Source organism: Selaginella moellendorffii, unplaced genomic scaffold (genome assembly GCF_000143415.4).
Source record: "Selaginella moellendorffii unplaced genomic scaffold, v1.0 SELMOscaffold_7, whole genome shotgun sequence".
Lineage (NCBI taxonomy): Eukaryota > Viridiplantae > Streptophyta > Lycopodiopsida > Selaginellales > Selaginellaceae > Selaginella > Selaginella moellendorffii.
In genome coordinates this window covers 3,850,692-3,870,610 of record NW_003314268.1, presented here as the reverse complement: position 1 = coordinate 3,870,610, position 19,919 = coordinate 3,850,692, and the positions used below count along the sequence as shown (strand labels likewise).

Below are 19,919 nucleotides of genomic sequence, written 5' to 3'. Positions count from 1 at the left end.
TCAAACTTAATTTCAAACCCAATCTCAAATCTTAGAAGATTGAGTCTTGAACTCATTCTCATCTGACAAATTTTTTATCATTCTAATCTTAATTTTGAGGGACCTTTTTAACTTAGAACCTTCAAAGAGTTAGTTCTTTACAACTCATAGAAGAAATTTAATACCCAATGATTTATTAACCATGGTCTTCAAGGTTAGAGAAGATAAGACGAAGAGAATGTCAAGTTCTCGGAATGTTGGCAATACGATTTGACTTTCATTGGTGCAAGTAGAAGTGATTTGTTGTCTGGCAGTGGTACTTGCTTTAAGAGTTTTTTTTTAAGAAAATCCTTTTGAATTTTTGGGACTACCTAGTAAAAGCGAGTCATTTTATGGATTGTGTTATACTGGAGGAATTGCTTTCGCGTTACTCTCGGATGCAGACGTAGGCTAGTGCGTCGGGTTGCAACTTGCTGGCGCGACCTTCGTGTATTAACAGCTCGTGCAGCTTCCGCTTCTGCACCACCGTGTGTTTTAAACAAACAAACAAAGAAAAGCAATGCTCACCTCGGAGAAGCTGCTCGTAAAAACCGAAGCATCCGGGGATAGCCTTGGAATGATCGTATTTCCCTGACGAATGGTTGTGAGAGGCGGGAGATATTTAGAATCTTTTTCTCACCTGTGGAGCCCCGAAGAGATGGTGTACGCTCATTTTCTTCTCGTCCTTCATTAACATTACGTGCGTGAACATCGTTTCCAGCTCCGGAGATGCAAACGATCCCTGATAGAAAGTGTCAAAAGGGGTTAGGAGAAATTGAAAGAAGCCGTGCCTAACCTCGTTCAATGACTTTCGAGCAGTATCATCCTTCGCACTCTGCTCGTCAGCGTAGTCCCGTTTTGCTGGCGCTGTTTCATTCATCAATGGCGCCTTCTCGGCCACACTTGTCTCTGGAGCAGCGGCTACTGCTTCTTTGTATCTGAAAGAGTGAGTTTGTTTCTTCCTCTCCAATCCTCCGTTGTGATCTATCTCTTCCAGAGCAGTTCCTTCTGTCTGGATTCTCGCTTCAGAGTAACTGTCCCTTCCCGATTTGCCATATCTATATGATGGAAGTTTGGGTGGCGGCTTTGGAGAGAACGGCCTTGTTGGGAGAGCGGAATTCCCACTTCTGGAATCCGGTGCCTCAGCAGAATATGGAACAGTAGAGCTAGCTGACTCTGGCCTCCAGTAATCCTCCTTGCAACTCATATCCACTTGCGTGTGAATCTCCGTGTAGCTCTGCTTGGTTAGACCTTCAACATACTCTACGTCGATGCTCCTGTCCGTGCTCAAACCTCCCGATGCGTCCACTGCGGAGCTTGTCTCATAGTTGAAGAGGCGGCTCTTGACGTTGTTATAGTTCGTCTACACAAAACGAAACATCAAGCATGTCAAAGCTGGAAGAGCTTGCTACCTTTTTCGAGGCCGCGTTTCGTGCAATCTCCTTGACTTTACTTCTGTATAGTTTCGTCTTGAGCTCTGGTTCCAACCTTGAGCTGACCATTGGCTTAACCTTTCAATATAAGTTGTCACAACCAGAAAATAAACGAGTGATAACAAAGAAAAATACCTTAGACCAATCTAGCTTTTGTGGAGCCATTGCCATAGACTTCCGTCGTAGAAACGGTCTCTTGGGCTTTTCTTGGTCGGATTGTTCGACATCGCTCTCTACGGTTCTAATGCTGCTCTCGTATCCATAGTCATCAGGCTCCTTGCTCCGCGTGACTAAATATTGTGACAGCCTCGAGGCAACGGCGTTTTCGGTGTCAGCCTTTGGCACTGGAAGCTGAGAGTCCAAGTTCTTTTCCATGAAGTAATACCGAGCGTTCTTGCTCATCCCCGATCTTTCAACCTCTTGAGTTTTTCCTCGTTCCTCGTGAACGGGAGCGCCTTTCCTAGGAGCTTCTGAACAAGTTGCTGGCCTCTTCAAATGTTTGACTGTGTAGTCACTTTGAGGTACCTGGACCCGATGGTGGTTGTGCGTGTTCCCTGTGCCTTGCGAACCTTCTGACGCTTTCTCGCTCGACTTGTTGACAGTAAAAAGTGAGCACCTAAGAGAAGGAACTCCAGTTTCGGTGTGCGAATTTCCTATAACACGAATCTGAGCTTGTTCCCCCGACTTTTGAAGATGTGAAGTCGGAGAAGTTGATCTAGAACCATAAATGACAAGAGGAGTCGCTGGACCACGTCGCAGTAGATATCGAGCAGCATCTCCAGGACCTGTTGCAATCCAATGGTAAGACCAGTATTCAAGATGAAGAATACTACCTTGCAGGGCAGTATGCAACTGTATGATCTTCTGTTGCAGCTGTCCCGAAAGCTGAAGCACAAGCTCGGAAGAACCTGGCGCCGTTTCCTGCAGCATGTCCTCCAAGAGGAACCTTATTTCCTGTAATCCAGGAACATTCAAATTCTAGAAACGAGCACATCGATTTTTGAAACCTTTATCTCCTTGACGACTGCTTGTAACCTTCTCGTTTTCAATCGCCTCCTCACTCTTGCGCCTTCAGTGCACGCATGCACGCGTTCCAAAATTCTTACAAACTTTCCTGGAAGTAGATGTAAGCACATTGATCGAAATCCCCTACTCTGCGTGTGTACCGTATGATGGAGGATTCAAGTTTTTGGAGGCATGCCTCCGCTTGATTACATCGTAGAGCTCCTGAGAGTGCACAAAGTTTTCAGTACAACTATTTGTAAGATGGCTTCGTTCACCTTCAATGTAGTCGGGAGAATTTCCTTCGTCTTGGGCTTCAACAGTCTTTTCTTTCTAAAACACGCCCGCCAAGAGCGCTGGATAGTCCTTGCTGCTTCTTGAATCGTGGGAGGCCTCCGCTTGGATACTCTTGGTCGTCTTACATTCTGTCGCACGGAATGAGAAAGATCAAGAAGCAGAAAAGAATTGCTCATACATTAGGTGGCTTTGTAGGGCTTGGTTTCTGCGGAACCGGACTCCGTTTCTTCATCCTTGATTTTTGTCTTCGCAGAACCTTTACACGGTGTTCTCGCCAATGCCTTTGTATACAGGCTGCTGCATTCTGCTTTTTACGTTCCGTAATATCCTGCAAAATCACCGCAGTGGTTACCACAACAAGTGATGAGCATTCGGGACGCACCGTAATCTTCTGTCTCTGCATTGCAATCCATTGCCGGTCGTCATCAACGATCTTTGCAATGTCGACTTTCTCGAAGCTACAATCCAATGCCTTTTCTTGCACTTCTTGTGTTTTCTGAGGTGCTCTCTGGGGTGCTTTCTGGTTGACATCCTTTCCAAAACTAGCCCTTGGACGAGCCACTTCAGCTGAAGTTGGCAAGACCAGTTCGCCAACCGGTAAATTGAAAGTCTTACTTTCTATGCACAGTGCTGCTTTCTCGACTGTTTGCTCAGCATTTGGTACTGAAGCCAGCTTAGGACTTAGAACAGGAGTAATCTGTTGGTCCTCGCACAAGGAAAATCCAGAAGATCTCAAATTCTCCTGGAACAGGATATCAGAGACAACGTAACAACGCAAATAAAGTACCTTCATTTGCGAAACTCGAATCAACCTGATGATCTCCGCCTCCTCTTCCGATAGCCAGAGCAATCGTTGCGAGTTTGAGGTGTCAGCCGGAGGATTGTAAGGAAAAACGGCATCTTTCGGAGGAGGAACTGGAACCAGCTCGCGGGGCTGATCAAACTCCTGCTGGACTGGAAAGCTATAAGCTCCCGGGAGAGCGTGAGCATACTGCCGAATGCTGGGAGGTGTGGACGCTCTGTTTGGAAGATAATTGTAAGGACCCGTTAGAAGAGGCTGCTGCTCGTAAACAGGTATTCCCACCTCCGGCTCTGAAAACTCGTAGTCTTCAGCGAACGGATTGTATCCACGCCCAGCGGGATAATTCACAAGAGGATCGCTGTAGCACACGGATGGAAACGCTGGCAGGCTCTGGGAGAGAGGATTGTATCGCGGCGGGTGTCCCTGATCGGCAGCAACGTAGCCTGTGGCGAAGGGATTGTAGGCAGGCGGATTGTATGCCGGATCCACTGGGGTTGCCGCTAGAGGAAGAAGATCGGCGTAGGAGTTGTAGCTACCATTAGCATTGGCGTAGTCGAAATCCTGGAAGGAATTTTGCAAGAACTGCGAATCCAGCGACCCCATACTCGAATCGATGCCAATGAGACCCTTGCCAAGTTATCCGGTGCTGCCGCGGCGCGCATTCACCATCTCCGTGCGCATCCACTGGCACCAGCGCTCCCACGCCCGCGGTTCTTGAGAGCATTGCTCGATTGGACGCATCATGAGGGCGAGCAAAACGATCGATCGCTCACTGCGCTGCCCAAGGAAGACTGCCACTCCGGCGCTACTCACAAGCCCGATCGCCCCGGGAGAGATGCCGATCTACGCGCCCTAGCACTGGAAACCCTAGAAAATGAAAATGCCGGCAAGAAGGTTTCATCTTACCGAATATTCCGCCGTCACAGCACAAACAATATTTCCCCTTTTCTTTTCCCCCTTTTTAAGGAGCTCTCGTTTTTACTTGCGGGTTTTGTCTAGGGCTCTATGGCCGATGGCTCTTCCAAGCGAGGGATCAACAAGGCGCAAGAACAGGCGCTCCACCAGCAAGCGCTCCACCAGCAGGCGCTCCACCATCAATCCCTCCAGCATCACGGCCTGATTTCTTCCTCGTCTTCGACTTCCAAGCAGCAGCAGTACAATCCAGGTGTGAAATCCGAGCCCCCCGAGCAGCACCATCAGGATTTTAGCAAGCAGATTTGCTGCGTGGAAGCCAAGGACGGCGCCGCCGCTGACAACAGCGGCGATGAGAAAGTGGAGGAATCGGAGGAAGGGTCGATTGTTCGTGGCAGCAGTGGAGTGTTTGCCGATTTAAATGTGGAGCCTCCCACCAGCGACGGTGAGGAGGAAGGTGAAGCTCGGTAAGACTTTCGCAAGTAGACTATAGTTCCTCTAATCTAGAACCAATGGCATAGAACTAAGACTTTGGAGAAGTTTTACAGCCCATACTGTTACCGTTTGGATAGAACTGTGAAGGACCGTTCTGTTTTCTATGTTTTCAGGCCAGAGGAGAAAAGACGAAGAAGACGAGTTTTGAAGGAAGACAGTCCAGCGGATGAGGAAGGGAAGAAATCGGGGAAGACTTTCAAGTCTCGATCAAAATCTAAGTGGTCCGAGTCCGGCGTGGATGGGGACTTGGAGTATCCTGGCAATGTACAGAACGTGAAGGAAGAAAAGATCAAGAGCTTAAAAGCTGTAAGCGTCCGGACGTTTCTTCTGAGATTTTGGTTTCTTATCCTCTTGGTTTCCAGGGACTTGTGCACGTATCTCGAAAGCTACCAAAGAATGCACACGCACATTTCGTCCTGGGACTGATGTACCAGCGTTCCGACCAACCACTAAAAGTGAGTTCTGCTTTTTTGCTCTTTCGACCGTAAAGCCGATAAATGTTCATTCTAGGCAATTCCCGCCTTTGAGAGAGCACAAGAAATTCTAAAGCAAGCCGACGATGACCTTTGCCGCCAAGGTAGAGCCCAGTTGTTGGCCTTGGTACAAAACCATCACGCGCAGGTATGGTATGTTGTATGGATTTGCCATCTCCAAGCTCATTGTTTTCGTTTTTTCTCTTCAGTGTCTTCTGCAGGGAAAGATCGGCGGGCAAATCTCGCCTGGAAAGGATTTCTCCAAAGAAAATATGCGTTTGATTGGCTCAAAAGTGAAGGAAGCCGTTCCTGAGGACTCTGGCCAAGCTTCCATATGGAACACTTTGGGACTCCTTTTATTGCACACTGGCCGCATTCAAGTGAGAACGTTGGTGTCAATCCGTCAAGTCTTTGTTTGATTTTCTGGTAATCGCAGAGCGCAATCTCTGTTTTTACGAGCCTGTTGAGTATATTACCGGACTCTCTCGACGCTCTTGCGAACCTTGGAGTTGCATATTTCCAAAGGTACTCGAGCTTTTCTCTTCCTGTGTGATTTTCGCTTTTTGCTTACAGTGGCGAGCTGGACAATGCAGCCCGATGCTTGCAGTCGGTCTTGGAGAAAGATGTGTACCACCCTGGAGCACTTATTAACTATGGAGCAATACTTGTGCGACAACACGGTTCCTTTTTGCCTGGTAAGCAATCTACTGCGGTAACGAATAAGCTGTCTGAGGCAAGGGATTGCAGGAGCTGGAGCTGGAGCTAGTAAAGAAACCGGAGCTTATGCAACACAGCTAAAAGCCGCACACGCAGCTTGTTTATACTTGCAAACCAGCTTGAAAGAAGACCCGAAAGCTGGCTCGGCTTGGGTCAATCTTGCTGCTGCTTATGAAGTCCTGGGCGATTTTACCAACGCTAGCAAATGTTTGGAACAGGTAAGAAGTACGATGTTTTATTTCACCAAGCCAAAAACATTGTTTTTTGAGCACAGGCCTCCAGATTGGAGCCCCACAGACTAGCTACTCGTTATGCCGTGGCCGCTCACAGGATAAAAGACGCCGAAAGATCAGACGATCCATCGGAACAAATGTCGTGGGCTGCAAACGAGATGGCCTCTATCCTGAGAGAAGGAGACCCAGGAACTTTCCATCCTCATCTTGCATGGGCTGGACTGGCGATGGTGAACCGGGCACAGCACGAATCCGCGGCTTCTTTCGATCGTGGCGTGATGGACTCGAAAGATGTGGAAGAACGAGCAGTTCATACGCTCCAGCAGGTAAGCTCTCAGCTAGTTCCTTCCGACTCTCTCCTTTTGTTTCTTCGTGACAAGAGCGATGATATATTCGCAGGCAATCGAGGAAGATCCAGAGGATGCTTTGAAATGGCATCAGCTGGGCTTGCACACTCTGTGTACCTTGCAGTTCGTCGCAGCACAAAGCTATCTCAAATCGGCCATCGCTCGGCGAAGAACTTTCGCAATGGCTTGGTCGAATCTAGGTGCGTTCTCTCGACTTTTCATTGTTTGTCTTTCTTCCTTGACGAGCTTCGTTGTTTACACAGGCATAGCTCTCCACTTGTCCGACGATCCCTCCCTCTCCGAGGCCGTGTACAAGCGAGCGCTGAGCCTCATGCCCGAGAACCAGTCCTACGGTCTCCACTCCAACCTGGGAAACCTCTACAGGCAGCAGAAGAAATTTGCCGAGGCCCACGAATCCTTCGACAGGGCTCTGCGAATTTGCCCGAACTACGCCCCGGCTTGCAACAATCTGGGACTGCTTTACGTCGCCGAGGGGAAGTGGGTGGAAGCGATCGAGATGTTCGATCAAGCATTCCTCTCGGATCCTTACTTGGATGTGGCGAAGTCCAACAAGATCAAAGCCACCGCCCTATACACTGACAAGCAATTTTGAAATGTCGTTAGTCAGCTCTAGTCAACGCACCTTAGCAATGCCCTAACAGTTAAATATAGAGCATAATCCTCTTTAACTTCAGCCGTTCGATCTGGGGTTCTTGGCATTAGGGTTCTTCCAGCGGCGGAGCAGGGTTTTGGGAGGAGGAGATGGCGGCTGCGGCTCGACCGACTGTTTCCGTCCAGGTACTGGAAGCTGGCGATCCGACGAAGGCTGGGGTCACCGCGGCACTCGCTGAAGTGTTCAAGTCCCCGATCCGGCCAGATGTGGTGCGGCAAGTCCACACTGGCATCGCCAAGAACAAGCGCCAGCCATACGCGGTGAGCAAGAAGGCAGGGCACCAGACGTCGGCCGAGTCATGGGGCACGGGCCGCGCTGTGTCGCGAATTCCTCGCGTGCCGGGTGGAGGAACTCACCGCGCCGGTCAGGGAGCTTTCGGCAACATGTGTCGCGGTGGGCGGATGTTTGCGCCCACCAAGACGTACCGCCGCTGGCACCGCAAGCTCAACATCAATCTCAAGCGCTACGCGGTGGTGTCGGCTCTGGCGGCGTCGGCGATCCCGTCGCTGCTCCTCGCGCGCGGCCACCGCATCGAGAAGGTGCCCGAGGTGCCGCTGGTGGTGAGCGACGCCCTCGAGTCGATCGAGAAGACCTCGGTGGCGGTGAAGGCTCTCAAGACGCTTGGCGCGTACGAGGACGTGGAGAAGGTGAAGAAGAGCCGGAACATCCGCTGCGGTAAGGGAAAGATGCGCAACCGGAGGTATGTTTCTCGCCGGGGTCCCTTGATCATCTACGGGACCGAGGGGGCCAAGCTCGTCAAGGCCTTCACCAACATCCCAGGTATCGAGGTTTGCAACGTGAATCGTCTTAATCTTTTGCAGCTCGCCCCCGGCGGCCACCTCGGTCGGTTCATCATCTGGACCAAGTGTGCCTTTGAGAAACTGGACGAGATCTTTGGCAGCTTTGACACCCCGGCTGCGCTCAAGAAGAACTACCTGCTGCCGCGTCCCATCATGTCCAACTCGGACCTGTCGCGGATCATCAACTCGGACGAGATCCAGAGCGTGGTGAGGCCCAAGATCACCGACGTGAAGAGGGCGCCGCTCAAGAGGAACCCGCTCAAGAACTTCAACGCGATGGTGAAGCTCAACCCGTACGCCAGCACCGCCCGGAAGATGATGGAGGAGCGGCGGAAGAACGCCAAGGAGGAGAAGCTCGCAGCCAAGCGCGCCCAGGTAAACAAAAAAGAACTTTTTTTCTCTCTTTTCCGGCCTGACTTAACTCTTTTGCGATCGATGTTTCTGCAGAACCCCGAAGAGAAGGCTGCGATCAGCAAGGCTGGAAATTTGTGGTACAAGACGATGATCTCGGACAGTGATTACTTGGAGTTTGAGAACTTCTCCAAGTGGCTGGGAGTGTCACAGTAGAGAGAGCTCACCACGCAACCGATAAAAAAGAAGATCTCGACAACTAGTTTCTAGCGAGTGATGTTTTCCTTTCTTCAAAGTTTTGGACTTGATATGTACTCGAAGCATTCATCTAAACGTCCCATTCCAGCTCTCTTTTTTTTTGGTTTCTTGTGTGTTCTTGAGGCGTACGAAAAGATGCCCGTTACGAGGGATCGTATGATGGGATATGCGCCCCCGTATATGATATTCCAAGAACAAGGGAGGGAAGAAAAGCATGAGGCTTGGAAGAAAGCATCTGTGTTAGCTGGCAAACGTTTAGATTCTTGCTTGGTTGCTCATATTTTAGAAGCTTTGGCGACGCGATCGATCGAGAGCTCGTTCTTCGTTTTGTTCTTGATTGATCTTCTCTTTGTTCTTCGCGCTTCGCGATTTGAGAGAGGGGGGAGAGAGATTGGAGAGAGAAAAAGTAGAGGAAAGCGAGCGCTGCGCTTTTTGCTTTGGTCTTATTTTGTTTGTTTTTCAGTTGGGATCTGGCAGTGATTTGTGGTCCTTTCTCGCAGGAGCGCAGTGGTTGCTGCATTGCATTGATCATCTCCTGTGCTCTTTGCGCTGCGCTTTCTTTCTTTGCCTTTAATTTTTCTTTCTTGCTTCTTCCTTTCCTCGTTTCCCTGGCAACAACAACGCTCTGCTGCAAGAGCGCTCCTCTGCTCTCGCTGGTGTTGTTGGATCCATTGATGTGATACATTCGCTCCTCCCTCCTCTTAAAATCGAAAGAGGAGATAGAAACTGAGAGAAGGAAGACGAGGAAGGTCTCAGATCGATGAAGGATTTCTGCAAGAGGCTCGCGCTCGTCCTGCTGTTCGTGTTCGTGAGATCCTCGGCGGCGCTCAATCTTTCCAGCATTGCCAATCCAGCGGCGGCGGCAGCGGTGGCAGCGGTGGCTGAGCAGCATGATCACCAAAAATCCATCAGGTGTGTCCACATTGCCTCCTTCCTCTTCCCTGCTCTGTTTCTCACGGTTGATGCCACGCTCGAAAAATCATCCACAATTCAGCACCGATTCCAAGCCATCGTCTCAAACGCTTCCAAAATCCACGACCCATGTCGCCCAAATCATCGCCCAGCTCTGAATTTCCCGGATTTCCGACTCCCCTGTTCTTCCTTTCCTTCATTCATGACCGGTGCTCAAGCCACCGATCAACCAACCTTGCCTTGATTGATCCCGCCCTACTGCATTCATTCCATCCAACTCACTCGATCTCTTCAGCAGGAGTAATGACGACGATGACGCCGATCAAAGAAGAAGAAGAACCCTAATCCAAGACCAAGAACAAGAATGGGGGCGGCAAGAAGACGACCAACAGCAGCGCGATCGGAGCTGCCGATCCACCGGGAACCCCATCGACGATTGCTGGCGCTGCGATCCCCACTGGCACTCCCACCGCAAGCGCCTGGCCGACTGCGCCATCGGCTTCGGCAAGAACACCATCGGCGGCCGCGACGGCGATTTCTACACGGTCACCGATCCCTCGGACGATCCTGTGAATCCGAGGCCCGGATCGCTGCGCTACGGCGCCATCCAGGACCGCCCACTGTGGATCATCTTCGCGCGCGACATGACCATCGTCCTCTCCCAAGAGCTCATCGTCAACAGCCACAAGACGATCGACGGCCGGGGGCACGCGGTACGGATAGCGTACGGCGGGTGCCTGACCGTGCAGTACGTCCGCAACGTCATCGTGCACGGAATCGGCATCCACAGCTGCCGCCGTACGGGGCCGGCCATGGTAAGGAGCTCGCCCGGCCACGTCGGCTGGCGGACGGTGTCGGACGGCGACGGAATATCCATCTTCGGCTCCCGGGACGTGTGGATCGACCACTGCTTCCTGGCCGACTGCGCGGACGGCCTCATCGACGCGATCATGGGATCCACGGGGATCACGATCTCAAACAATTACTTTCGCGACCACAACAAGGTAAGCTTCCCATGGATTTTGGTGCTTGGATGCGTTTTGCTTGCGTTCTTCTGGTTTTCTGGCATGTTGGATTGCTTGCTGGATTGCTTCGCCTGAAGTTTCTGCCCAATTCCTGCAAGTAATCGAACGCAAGCTTACGAGATTCCTTGTGGCTCACTCCAGGTGATGTTGCTCGGCCACAGCGATAGCTACACCCTCGACAAGATGATGCAAGTCACCATCGCTTTCAATCACTTCGGGGAGGGGCTTGTGCAGCGAATGCCCAGGTGCGTGATTCGTTTTTTCTTCAATTTCTCTCTTGTGTTCTTGATCGCGTGAGACATCCCAACAGGTGCCGGTATGGATACTTCCACATCGTCAACAATCACTACACGCACTGGAGAATGTACGCGATCGGCGGCAGCGCAAACCCGACGATCAACAGCCAGGGCAACAGATTCGTGGCGCCAGCCGACGTAAACTCCAAGCAGGTACATCACCCAAAACAGAAACTTGCTTGCACTCCAGCACGATTGACAATGCTAACATTTAGGGTTCTTCCTCTCATTGTCAGGTGACCAAGCGAGAGTTTGCGGGCGAGCGGAGCTGGATGAAGTGGAACTGGCGATCCGAGGGCGACAGTTACATCAACGGCGCGTATTTCAGGCCCTCGGGCGCGGGAAGCGCCGCGGTATATGCCAAGGCATCGAGTCTCCCCGCGAGGCCTGCGGCGTTGGTGCCGGCCATGACGGCCTTCGCGGGGCCCCTGAATTGCCGCCACCATGTATCGTGTTAACAGAAAAAATTCAAATTTGAAAGAATATTCATAAAATGATTCTTTTAGGGCTGGCTCATATACTCCTGGAGCCAATTCCCAATTTGCAAGCGAATGAACTCGCGAGCTTTGTCTAGCATGTCGCATTCTTGAGGATCTGGTAGAAAAGTTATGGAGTTGGGGGAGAAAACGAAAAGAGGCTTACTTGTTATCACACACCCTGTCTTGAAATCCTGGACGTGGGAACAAGAGTGGCAGTCCAGCATAAACGATGGCTCTGCGAAATAGAAACAGTAACCATTGATCAAACGCTTCTAGCAAGACTATGTGTGTACCAGAAAAAGAAGACGTGATGTTTTGGATCGAAGCATGCCGCCATGGGTCCTCCGATCCATTTAGAAACATGATCTTGGAGCCTACAAGAACAAACCATGAGAAAAGAAATACTCAAAAACATGGAAGTACCGGCAATCTTTGCTCCCCCAAACAACAGGTTTGTCGTTGTAACGTCCGGTCGGATTCCCTGCCCAAACATTTGCGAGCACTGATCCAAGTAGTACCTGAGACATCGAGAGTTATATTGTTCTTCGAAGGAATTGCTATGTTTGGTTGCTCTTACTGTGTGTTGATTTGGAGAGAAAACAAGCCATCTGGTCCGCTAGAGACTCGAAAGAGTCCCATTTCCGTGCAAACTTGATACTTCCAGGCCCATTGATCTCTTGCACTACTTTGGTTAGCTTGTACTGAAAGTCTCAGTAGTTCCACGTCGAAGAAATCTACAGGGCCGGTTGGGAAGGATGAAAATACGTCCTGTTTGAAACAGTTGGGTGATTGTACGTGGAAGATGAATTTAGTTACCAGAAGCTTTGTAGCATTGTTAGTAGCACTTGCGTTGAGTACTGAAGTACACAACTGATTAAACCGTCCGCTTTGGGCCTGGATTGTAGCAAAACGGAACAGATCAGAGGAAAGAACAAAAACATGGCGTTGGAGTTCTTTTCTTACTGCAACAGCTATTATCTCAGCCACATAAGCCAGAAAATCGACGTCTTGCAGCTGCAAAAGCAACACTACTTTCTTCAGTGATAGAAAAAACACTAAAAACTTACCTTTACAGCGTTTGGATCAAAGAAAGATTTGATCGCGGTTCCGTTTTCTAGCAAAGCCTTCTCAACAATGCTTGTGACATTCTGCAGCACTCGCTTGCATTCTGGGCCAGCAGTGATTCCCATCTGCCTGCGAATCAGGGTAAAAAAATAATTAATCAAGTTTTCATCACCTGCCTGTCGTAAGCGCTGTAGCTTAAGATCGGATGCACCACAGCAGAGCTGGCCCAGCTTCCAATCACCAAGTGCGGAAATTTCAGTCTAAACCAAGCACTCAAAGCACCCGCATAGGAACCTCCGATCACGAGCCACGGATTGTCTCCGTCCTTCTGGAACTTGGCATTGATTACCTTCTGAAGAATTGAAAGAAAAGAATCTTACGAGAGTTGAGAGCGTGACAAAAGGAGGTTCACCTGATAGAAAGCGATAAACTCCGCGTGATCCAGCAAAGATTGCTGGATCGTGAGATACTTGAGGTTGTCAACTGTGAGGTTGTGAAATGGTGAGCTTTCACCGTAGAATCTGTGCTCCAAGGTCACGACAGCGGCTCCAAACTCCTTCGCAACATCCTGAAGAAAAGTTTAAAATAGCGAGAAGAAAAAAATGTTGTTGTCCAGCGTACCCCTACAGATGTGAGTTGAGCGTATCCTCCCGGGCATGAGGTCTCTCCACACATAACCAGGAACATCGGCCCTCGTTGAGGCTCAAAGTAGTCCAATAGCTCGAAGTATTTCTGAGGAAACGTCCTTGTATCCTAAAGAATAAACAATCCTAAGATAGCACGAGATTTTTTTCTCAAACCTCCGGTGTGAAGTGATCCAGTTTTTGTTGCTGGAAGTAAGCTCTTCGTTCTTCCAGTGGAACTTTCCATGCCGAGCTAGAGGAAGCACGCAAACCTGGGGTGAATGCAAGCAATGGTGTTGCAGCCACAAAGAGGGCCAAAACAAGAGAAAGCATCAGAGTCTCTTTGAGCATCGTAGAAATGCGGGCTTCTTGATCAAGAAAGGGTACAACGCAACCTTTGGAAGGATCGCCAGCATCCTCCAAAATATTGGCAGCGTTGGAGACTCCACTAGCAGACGATTGACCATAAATGATAAACCCTAATAACATTTTAATGAATTAGTTGACAGCCGTCTTAAGTATGACTTCCTACTGTTTTCCACCAATGATAGAAGAGCAGCCATAGTCACTTTGGATCCCCCTGAGCTCCTCTCACAGTAGATATATCTTTGATGAATGGCTTAAGTTTCACTCACTCAAATTTTTATTCTCAGCTTTTGTCAAAGGCATACCATGTCCACAGCGTTGTTACCACTGTCCACCATTGAGTGAATTAACAACCCCAAAGATTGCCTCCCTTGCTTAAAGGCACCGAAGTTTCTAATTCTTCATGCTAAGTGTTCACTCGCTCATTCAAGTTCCTATCAATCTCCTTAATAATAATACATGTTTTTGGGGTTTGTTAGCGCCCATCTAGAGGCATAAGGCCACTTAGAACAAGAGGGATCATCTCTACCTACCTCCTACACTTCCTGTGCTTGAGCCACCTGAATCTCCTTCATTTTACGCAGGTAGATAGCCAAGTGGTGCAAAGCAACTTAGTTTTCCAGGAGACTAGGGAGATCCCTCTTGGCCCAAAGGATCCCAGGGAGACGTGGACTCTCTTGATTTGAGGTATAGTTATGGTCCCAAACCATGTCATCATGTTTGTTGTGGTAATCATGCTCAAACGCCATTATCCCACAGTAAACTAGGGATAAACTTATACAAAGTACATAGACAATAATTCTTCATATTTTCCACTACTTTGTCCACATGGAATATTTATGTCATTTGCATCAAATAAAAGATCCAACTCAATTTCCTTATTCTTAATTTTGTTCATCCATGTAGGGAACTCTCTCTCTCTCTCTCTCTCTCTCTCTCGTCCAACCATATATGGAGAAGTAACTTTCTCACACACATTAATTTTCAATAAAACTTAAAATAATAATCTGAAATACAATTAATATTTTATTTTATTTTTAAATATTGTTAAAACAAAATTGCTAAATATGGAACTAAAAAATAAAGTAATAGTAATAATATTTTACATAAACATTATCTAGAACTTCAATTAAACTATTATAGAAACTTTAAAAGATCATGATTTATCTACATAATTAAAAATTCCTTGTTTCTTTTAAATATTATTTAAAATATTAATTATTATATTTAATATTTATTTATAACTAAGTATCTAAATATGATAAATCCTTATGTAAGGAATACACCTAGAATATTTAAGTATATTCTAGGATATTTGCTAATCTAAATGTTGATATTTTATTACTCTTAAACTTTTATAATAATTTTTTACTTATCACTAATATAAAATGTGTTTAAGGATGGCCAAACCTGATCAATACTTTCCAATTAGAAGCTAAGCATGATAATAACATTAAATAGATCCTTTGGTTTGTAAAGCTTGAGTCTCCATTTGAACATGATTAAAGAATCCTACAATAAGTTTTGTGAAGAAAAGTAAGGAGGTGGATATTGTTCATCCCAAGTAGCCAATTATATTGCTCATGACAGTCTTGAAGTTGTGGTGGTTGCTCATAATAGAGTTTTAGAGGAATATACTTGCTACCAATAAGATTGTGGAAGCTAATGAAACAGCCACTACTAAAGAGGATAGTATTGAGCTCTTTTGTACCTAGTGATGAGTATAGATGTGTCTTCCATACACCTCTATACCTGGAAGTTTTAAAAATTACACTCAAAATGTAAAAATTGTATTCTTTACTTTAGAAATGTAACATGGAATATTTGTTGATCAAATATACACATTTTGGCCATTTTTTTAAAAAAAATTAAAAGCTATATAATATAGCTATATATGAGCAAAAATAGGGTTTTTTATAAATTAATAATAGATTAATGGAATGAACAAAGTGCATAACTTTATTAAAAAAATGTTTCCCTCTAATACCATCAATGTAATATAGGAATAAATATATTAATTAGGGATTAGACCCTTAGTTATATACAAGAATGAATTGATCAAATGAGATGTTATATATCTATATATGAATATATATTTACAGGCCTCACAAAAGTATAACTTAATTTCTAAATTTTTAATAAAAAATATTTTAAAAAACATATAAAAAAGAAATATTTAAAAGGTAAAATAACCTTTTATAGTATTATAAAAATTCATTATAATATAAAATATTTATGATTTTTCTTATATACAGCTGAACTAGGCCCCTTTTCTTAAAATGTTTTTAGAAAGTGTAAAATCTTGTAAAGAAAATCCAAAACTTAAAATACATGTGAACTTTTCAAAAGTATCTACAACTCATAAGTGAGAAATTGTAAAGTATGTGAATTTCAACATATAAAACAGAACTTATTAAAGAAAATCTAAACTATAAAAATACTCCAGTTTATAATTCATAATTGTTTAATTTAACATAAATAATAAAGCATAGATTTTCTTAATCAATATGTTATACCACAGCATTGCAACTCTCTTGATGTTACTTCTGTTACAGGTTACTTGCGTTAAATCACCCCCACCTCACCCATACCAACTTCAGCCTTTTACAATCTTTCGTAGAAATCTCCATACATTATCATTGTCACAGTTTAGAACTAGTATGCGACAGCTTGTTGAGCATATTAATCGTGTATACAGTGGCAATCCTCAAATTTCAGTAAGAGGGTCAATTTTAGATTTGTGGTTTGGTAACACCAGGGTGAGTTTTTATTTGTATGTGAATGCCCCTTTAGTTGTAAATAATCAGTATATAATCTGTGTTACTGATCCCTTAATCCTGGTAAATTTTCATCCCACACATGTACAGAACTCATTCATTCGAATTGCTGCACGGATTTCTGTGGATGCCGCTATCGATGCAACTAGATTGACATTTCATGGAGGCATACGCACTGAGTTTTTGAACTTTGCAATCAGCTATCAGGTTAATGTCTACAATAATCGTAGTTTGCATGCCATGAATTCATCAGTGATAAATGGTAGCACTTCATATGCAAGAATTTCACCTTATGTAAAAAATTCATCAGTGATTGATGGTCGCAATGTATATGCAAACGGTTCCTCAATGATTGTTACCCATGAAAGTGATAGTGATCAAGGGAGCTGCTGGAGTTTTGAAAACTCTCTTATAGGGAGCCAAGTCAAGGAACCTGGATCTTACCTTCTACAAGGAAATGGTATCAGTTCATTGAATGGGCTTTACAGGTTGATTTTGCGTATGGACTGTAAATTAGCCTTAATGACAAAGAGGAAATATCAGGAAATTTGGGTAAGCAAACATAATTATCATCCTTCTGATGGATGCTATGCTATACAACAACATGATGGAAACTTGGTTATTAAGGACATCAATGGGAATGTTTTTTGGGCAGCTGGAGTGTATTGTAAGCCCCAACCAAATTGCATTATGCCTACTAGTGTTGTTGTTAGAGGAGACGGAAATGTTTTCATCTATAACTTGGATACTCATGAAATCTGGTGGCAAGCACTAAGTTGAATCACAGTTTCTTGAAGAGGCTAGGTTTTGATGTTTAACTTTTGCCACCATATGTATAATAAGATTAATGCCTCTAAAGGTATTCAATTGTTTGAATAAGATGAGAGAGGCTTGAACCTCATTATTAAACTTCCTTGCAACCAGGCTCAGGAGCTGCATCTTACTTCACAAGATCCCAAGTCCAAGGGGAGTGATCAATCCTTGAGCCAAGACTATTGCTTTAAGATCAAACCAACTTGCTAAATCTGTTTGAGCTTCCACAATGCTATTGGCAAAGCAAAGCCTGCGAGGAAAAAAGTAAGAAATATAAAACTTAAATTCACAAACTATCTTTTCCCTATTTTTGGTTTGCTTAAGTTAAGCAAACCTGTAAAGAGATTGGAGTGGATATATCTAGAATATGCTTAAATATTCTAGGATATTCTACATCTAATGGTTGTGATTCATTTAGATTAATTTTATATTTATAATTTATAAACTTTCTTAAACGCTTTCTAGTATATTCTTTTTTATTTTATTATCTAATGGTTGATATACAATAAGATTAATCTTGTGTTTATAAATTACAAACATAAATTTTATTTGATCTACTATTAAGCAAACCAAGCGTGCTACATGCAACATGTAACAATTTATTTATACAGGAAATCAACATCAAAGAATACTGATTTTAACTATTAATTTAAGATCAAATTAAAGCCAAAACTTTCTTTCCCACCGCTGGGTTCTCAAATTTGAATGAGGTGCAAATAGCCGCACTATAATAGCCGCTTTGACCTTTTACAGCTGGCAAAGCTCACAATCTAGCAAGCTCACCCTGCTTTTGGTGTGAAACTTTGCTCCAGCTCTAGATCGCAATCTACTCAACGTCCAGGATGATCCACCGTCTTGTGAGGCCCAATGCCCAGTACAACATAAGCCAGAATGGAGCCCAAAGTGATCACACTCCCGTTGATCTAGCCTAACAACATTTTTCAAATTACAAGACAGCTTTACGCCAATGCCATCACAGCCATTGCTAGGGAAACCATGTTTAAAAATTCTGGAAAGAAAACTCAAGGCAGGAGAAAGAGCGTAAGTCATGCAGCACCCAGATCCCAAATAAGACACAGTCCACAACAACTTTCACAATCCGCTGGCGATTGGGGCGGGCGATGGGGACGATGGGGCCCCGTCCCAGCGGCCACCGAGACAGAGTGGATCACTCGGTGACTGGAACAACTGTAGGCCGTCAACTCAAGACAAAAGTTTGGCGATCTTGTACTCAAGATTGTTTTGATCAAACCAGTTCACAATTGCTCGGCTTGAGGCCAGGGAATCTAGCTCCAGAACTGGACGCGCTCGGGAGCTCGTTAAACCGTACACATCTGATTAAACAGTCCTCTTTGGGCCTGGATAAAAACGATAAGAGAAAAGAAGAACAAAAACATGGCGTTTGGAGTTCTTTCTTGCTGCAGCAGCCATTGCCTTCATACAACTGATAAACCCTAATTCTTGGTAAGAGAGAATGGGGGGCGGGCGAGCGGAGTGGATGAAGCGCATAGCGTCAATGCCGGCGCCACAGATGCCCGTGGAGAAGCTCAAGCGATGGGGCGAGGAGCTCAAGAAGGGCGTGTGGGGCTACTGGGAGGATCACCGCTGGAAGCCGCTGCAGATCAGCGCTCGCCAGAGGGCCAAGATCAAGAGGGAAGTGCTGCTCGCGGGAGGGTAAGATTTTCTCACATTTCTCTACTCTTTCTCAGTTCTTCTTTTGTTCTTCGCCCTTCCTTTTCCCCATTGGGACTTTTGCTCGTGTAGAGACTGGCCTTACGATAAGCCACGCAAGGAGATGAGGAACGTGATGAAGGGTCACAAGGGCGACAGGATCTCTGCCGAGAGGTTTGCATCAAACTCTTCCAAATGCTTTGCTTGATTCGCGATTTCAGGAGGAAGACCACTGCCGAGATTATGCAGAGAATGCCGCAGATGGTCGCAGACTGCAGGGTAAGCTCCGCTACAATGTCAAAATCTTCCAATCTTTCGTTTGCTTGCAGAAAAGAGCCAGAGAAAGAAGGCAAGCCTCAGCGAAGAACAAATAACAAAAGGGATTAGAAAAGGTTTACTTCCTTATAAATTACAAAGCTCTATTGGGTAGAAACCTAACAATGGGCAAGCCAACTCTGGTGCTGGATCTCGATGGAACGCTGATTTGCGCTCGTAGGCTCAAAAACTCCTCAGGTATGGGAGCTGACATGGTAGTTGAGGGCTATGCCGTCTACAAACGTCCGGGCCTTGACAAATTCCTGCGAGACATGGCAAAGCTGTATGAGATTGTCATCTTTTCCTACAACTACGAGCCTTATGTGAATGGCATAGCGGACAAGCTGGATCCCACGGGAACTTTGATCTCCCAGAGGCTTAGCAGGGAATCGTGCCCTACCAGGAGCAAAGATCTGAGCGCCCAAGCATTCGGACGCGATTTAGCGAGGGTGGTGTGGCTTGATGACACTGAGACGGCTTTTGACAAGCAGCCGGGGAACGGGCTGGTGGTTCCCAATTTCATGGTTGAGATGAGCGATGGAAAGGACAGCTTGTTTGAAGATTTGCGGCCACACTTGGACGCCATTGCTGCCAACTGTGGAGAGGTGGATGTTCCAGCTGCGCTCCAGAAGATTGGGAGAATTCAAGTTCAGAGTGCAAGTGGGAAACCTTGGGTTGTTCGTGTCAATCAACGCCCAGAGAGAATAAATATTTGATTTTAATTACCACATTTACTTTTATTCTGTTTAGTTATAAAATTCTGATT

At 46.1% G+C, this 19,919-nt stretch overlaps 6 protein-coding genes across 8 annotated transcripts; 5 read left to right on the top strand and 1 right to left on the bottom strand.

Annotated features, from left to right (window-relative positions):
- Window positions 1-246: 246 nt before the first annotated feature.
- Window positions 247-4,402, bottom strand: LOC9634381. Of its 2 annotated transcripts, none has more exons than XM_002966395.2 (13): window positions 3,538-4,402; window positions 3,133-3,492; window positions 2,929-3,078; window positions 2,732-2,878; window positions 2,618-2,678; window positions 2,459-2,565; window positions 2,285-2,405; window positions 1,587-2,236; window positions 1,431-1,529; window positions 815-1,381; window positions 659-760; window positions 547-609; window positions 247-496 (listed from the first exon to the last, which is right to left on the bottom strand). In XM_002966395.2, exons 1-13 carry the CDS (start codon window positions 4,153-4,155, stop codon window positions 407-409), a joined length of 3,135 nt encoding a protein of 1,044 aa, XP_002966441.1. In that variant the 5' UTR covers window positions 4,156-4,402; the 3' UTR covers window positions 247-406. The 2 variants fall into 2 exon arrangements, with proteins under 2 accessions (XP_002966441.1, XP_024526704.1); XM_024670936.1 differs by having other exon boundaries at window positions 1,431-1,523.
- A 129-nt stretch (window positions 4,403-4,531) lies between these two features.
- On the top strand, window positions 4,532-7,423 carry LOC9634380 (probable UDP-N-acetylglucosamine--peptide N-acetylglucosaminyltransferase SPINDLY). Its single transcript, XM_002966755.2, has 11 exons — window positions 4,532-4,931; window positions 5,073-5,265; window positions 5,322-5,414; window positions 5,470-5,580; window positions 5,642-5,812; window positions 5,869-5,957; window positions 6,006-6,127; window positions 6,180-6,367; window positions 6,424-6,708; window positions 6,782-6,929; window positions 6,993-7,423. Exons 1-11 carry the CDS (start codon window positions 4,558-4,560, stop codon window positions 7,340-7,342), a joined length of 2,124 nt encoding a protein of 707 aa, XP_002966801.1. The 5' UTR covers window positions 4,532-4,557; the 3' UTR covers window positions 7,343-7,423.
- Window positions 7,424-7,430: 7 nt separating this feature from the next.
- LOC9634379 (60S ribosomal protein L4) lies at window positions 7,431-8,909 on the top strand. The gene is made up of 2 exons (XM_002966754.2): window positions 7,431-8,577; window positions 8,650-8,909. Exons 1-2 carry the CDS (start codon window positions 7,492-7,494, stop codon window positions 8,767-8,769), a joined length of 1,206 nt encoding a protein of 401 aa, XP_002966800.1. The 5' UTR covers window positions 7,431-7,491; the 3' UTR covers window positions 8,770-8,909.
- Window positions 8,910-9,024: 115 nt separating this feature from the next.
- On the top strand, window positions 9,025-11,538 carry LOC9652676 (probable pectate lyase 5). 2 transcript variants are annotated; one of them, XM_002966753.2, is made up of 5 exons: window positions 9,025-9,723; window positions 10,022-10,727; window positions 10,890-10,993; window positions 11,059-11,197; window positions 11,281-11,538. In XM_002966753.2, exons 1-5 carry the CDS (start codon window positions 9,572-9,574, stop codon window positions 11,500-11,502), a joined length of 1,323 nt encoding a protein of 440 aa, XP_002966799.2. In that variant the 5' UTR covers window positions 9,025-9,571; the 3' UTR covers window positions 11,503-11,538. The 2 variants fall into 2 exon arrangements, with proteins under 2 accessions (XP_002966799.2, XP_024526705.1); XM_024670937.1 differs by having other exon boundaries at window positions 10,019-10,727.
- A 7,056-nt stretch (window positions 11,539-18,594) lies between these two features.
- On the top strand, window positions 18,595-19,276 carry LOC9652648. The gene is made up of 4 exons (XM_002966752.2): window positions 18,595-18,841; window positions 18,932-19,012; window positions 19,060-19,117; window positions 19,168-19,276. The coding sequence occupies exons 1-4, from the start codon at window positions 18,642-18,644 to the stop codon at window positions 19,210-19,212; spliced, it is 384 nt and encodes a 127-aa protein (XP_002966798.2). The 5' UTR covers window positions 18,595-18,641; the 3' UTR covers window positions 19,213-19,276.
- A 2-nt stretch (window positions 19,277-19,278) lies between these two features.
- Window positions 19,279-19,869, top strand: LOC112345237 (CTD nuclear envelope phosphatase 1 homolog). The gene has a single exon (XM_024671573.1). It carries the CDS (start codon window positions 19,279-19,281, stop codon window positions 19,867-19,869), a length of 591 nt encoding a protein of 196 aa, XP_024527341.1.
- Window positions 19,870-19,919: the final 50 nt, after the last annotated feature.

Coding starts and splice junctions, on each gene's coding strand:
- LOC9634381 (XM_002966395.2), bottom strand. CDS start 4,155: ATGGGGTCGCTGGATTCGCAGTTCTTGCAAAATTCCTTCCAGGATTTC. Junction 2,237..2,284: donor GTTGCATACTGCCCTGCAAG/GTAGTATTCTTC, acceptor GGATTGCAACAG/GTCCTGGAGATGCTGCTCGA. Junction 1,530..1,586: donor AAAAGCTAGATTGGTCTAAG/GTATTTTTCTTT, acceptor TTATATTGAAAG/GTTAAGCCAATGGTCAGCTC.
- LOC9634380 (XM_002966755.2), top strand. CDS start 4,558: ATGGCCGATGGCTCTTCCAAGCGAGGGATCAACAAGGCGCAAGAACAG. Junction 5,813..5,868: donor TGCACACTGGCCGCATTCAA/GTGAGAACGTTG, acceptor TGGTAATCGCAG/AGCGCAATCTCTGTTTTTAC. Junction 5,958..6,005: donor GGAGTTGCATATTTCCAAAG/GTACTCGAGCTT, acceptor TTTTGCTTACAG/TGGCGAGCTGGACAATGCAG.
- LOC9634379 (XM_002966754.2), top strand. CDS start 7,492: ATGGCGGCTGCGGCTCGACCGACTGTTTCCGTCCAGGTACTGGAAGCT. Junction 8,578..8,649: donor TCGCAGCCAAGCGCGCCCAG/GTAAACAAAAAA, acceptor ATGTTTCTGCAG/AACCCCGAAGAGAAGGCTGC.
- LOC9652676 (XM_024670937.1), top strand. CDS start 9,572: ATGAAGGATTTCTGCAAGAGGCTCGCGCTCGTCCTGCTGTTCGTGTTC. Junction 9,724..10,018: donor GATCACCAAAAATCCATCAG/GTGTGTCCACAT, acceptor CGATCTCTTCAG/CAGGAGTAATGACGACGATG. Junction 10,728..10,889: donor ACTTTCGCGACCACAACAAG/GTAAGCTTCCCA, acceptor GGCTCACTCCAG/GTGATGTTGCTCGGCCACAG.
- LOC9652648 (XM_002966752.2), top strand. CDS start 18,642: ATGGGGGGCGGGCGAGCGGAGTGGATGAAGCGCATAGCGTCAATGCCG. Junction 18,842..18,931: donor GAAGTGCTGCTCGCGGGAGG/GTAAGATTTTCT, acceptor TTGCTCGTGTAG/AGACTGGCCTTACGATAAGC. Junction 19,013..19,059: donor GACAGGATCTCTGCCGAGAG/GTTTGCATCAAA, acceptor TCGCGATTTCAG/GAGGAAGACCACTGCCGAGA.
- LOC112345237 (XM_024671573.1), top strand. CDS start 19,279: ATGGGCAAGCCAACTCTGGTGCTGGATCTCGATGGAACGCTGATTTGC.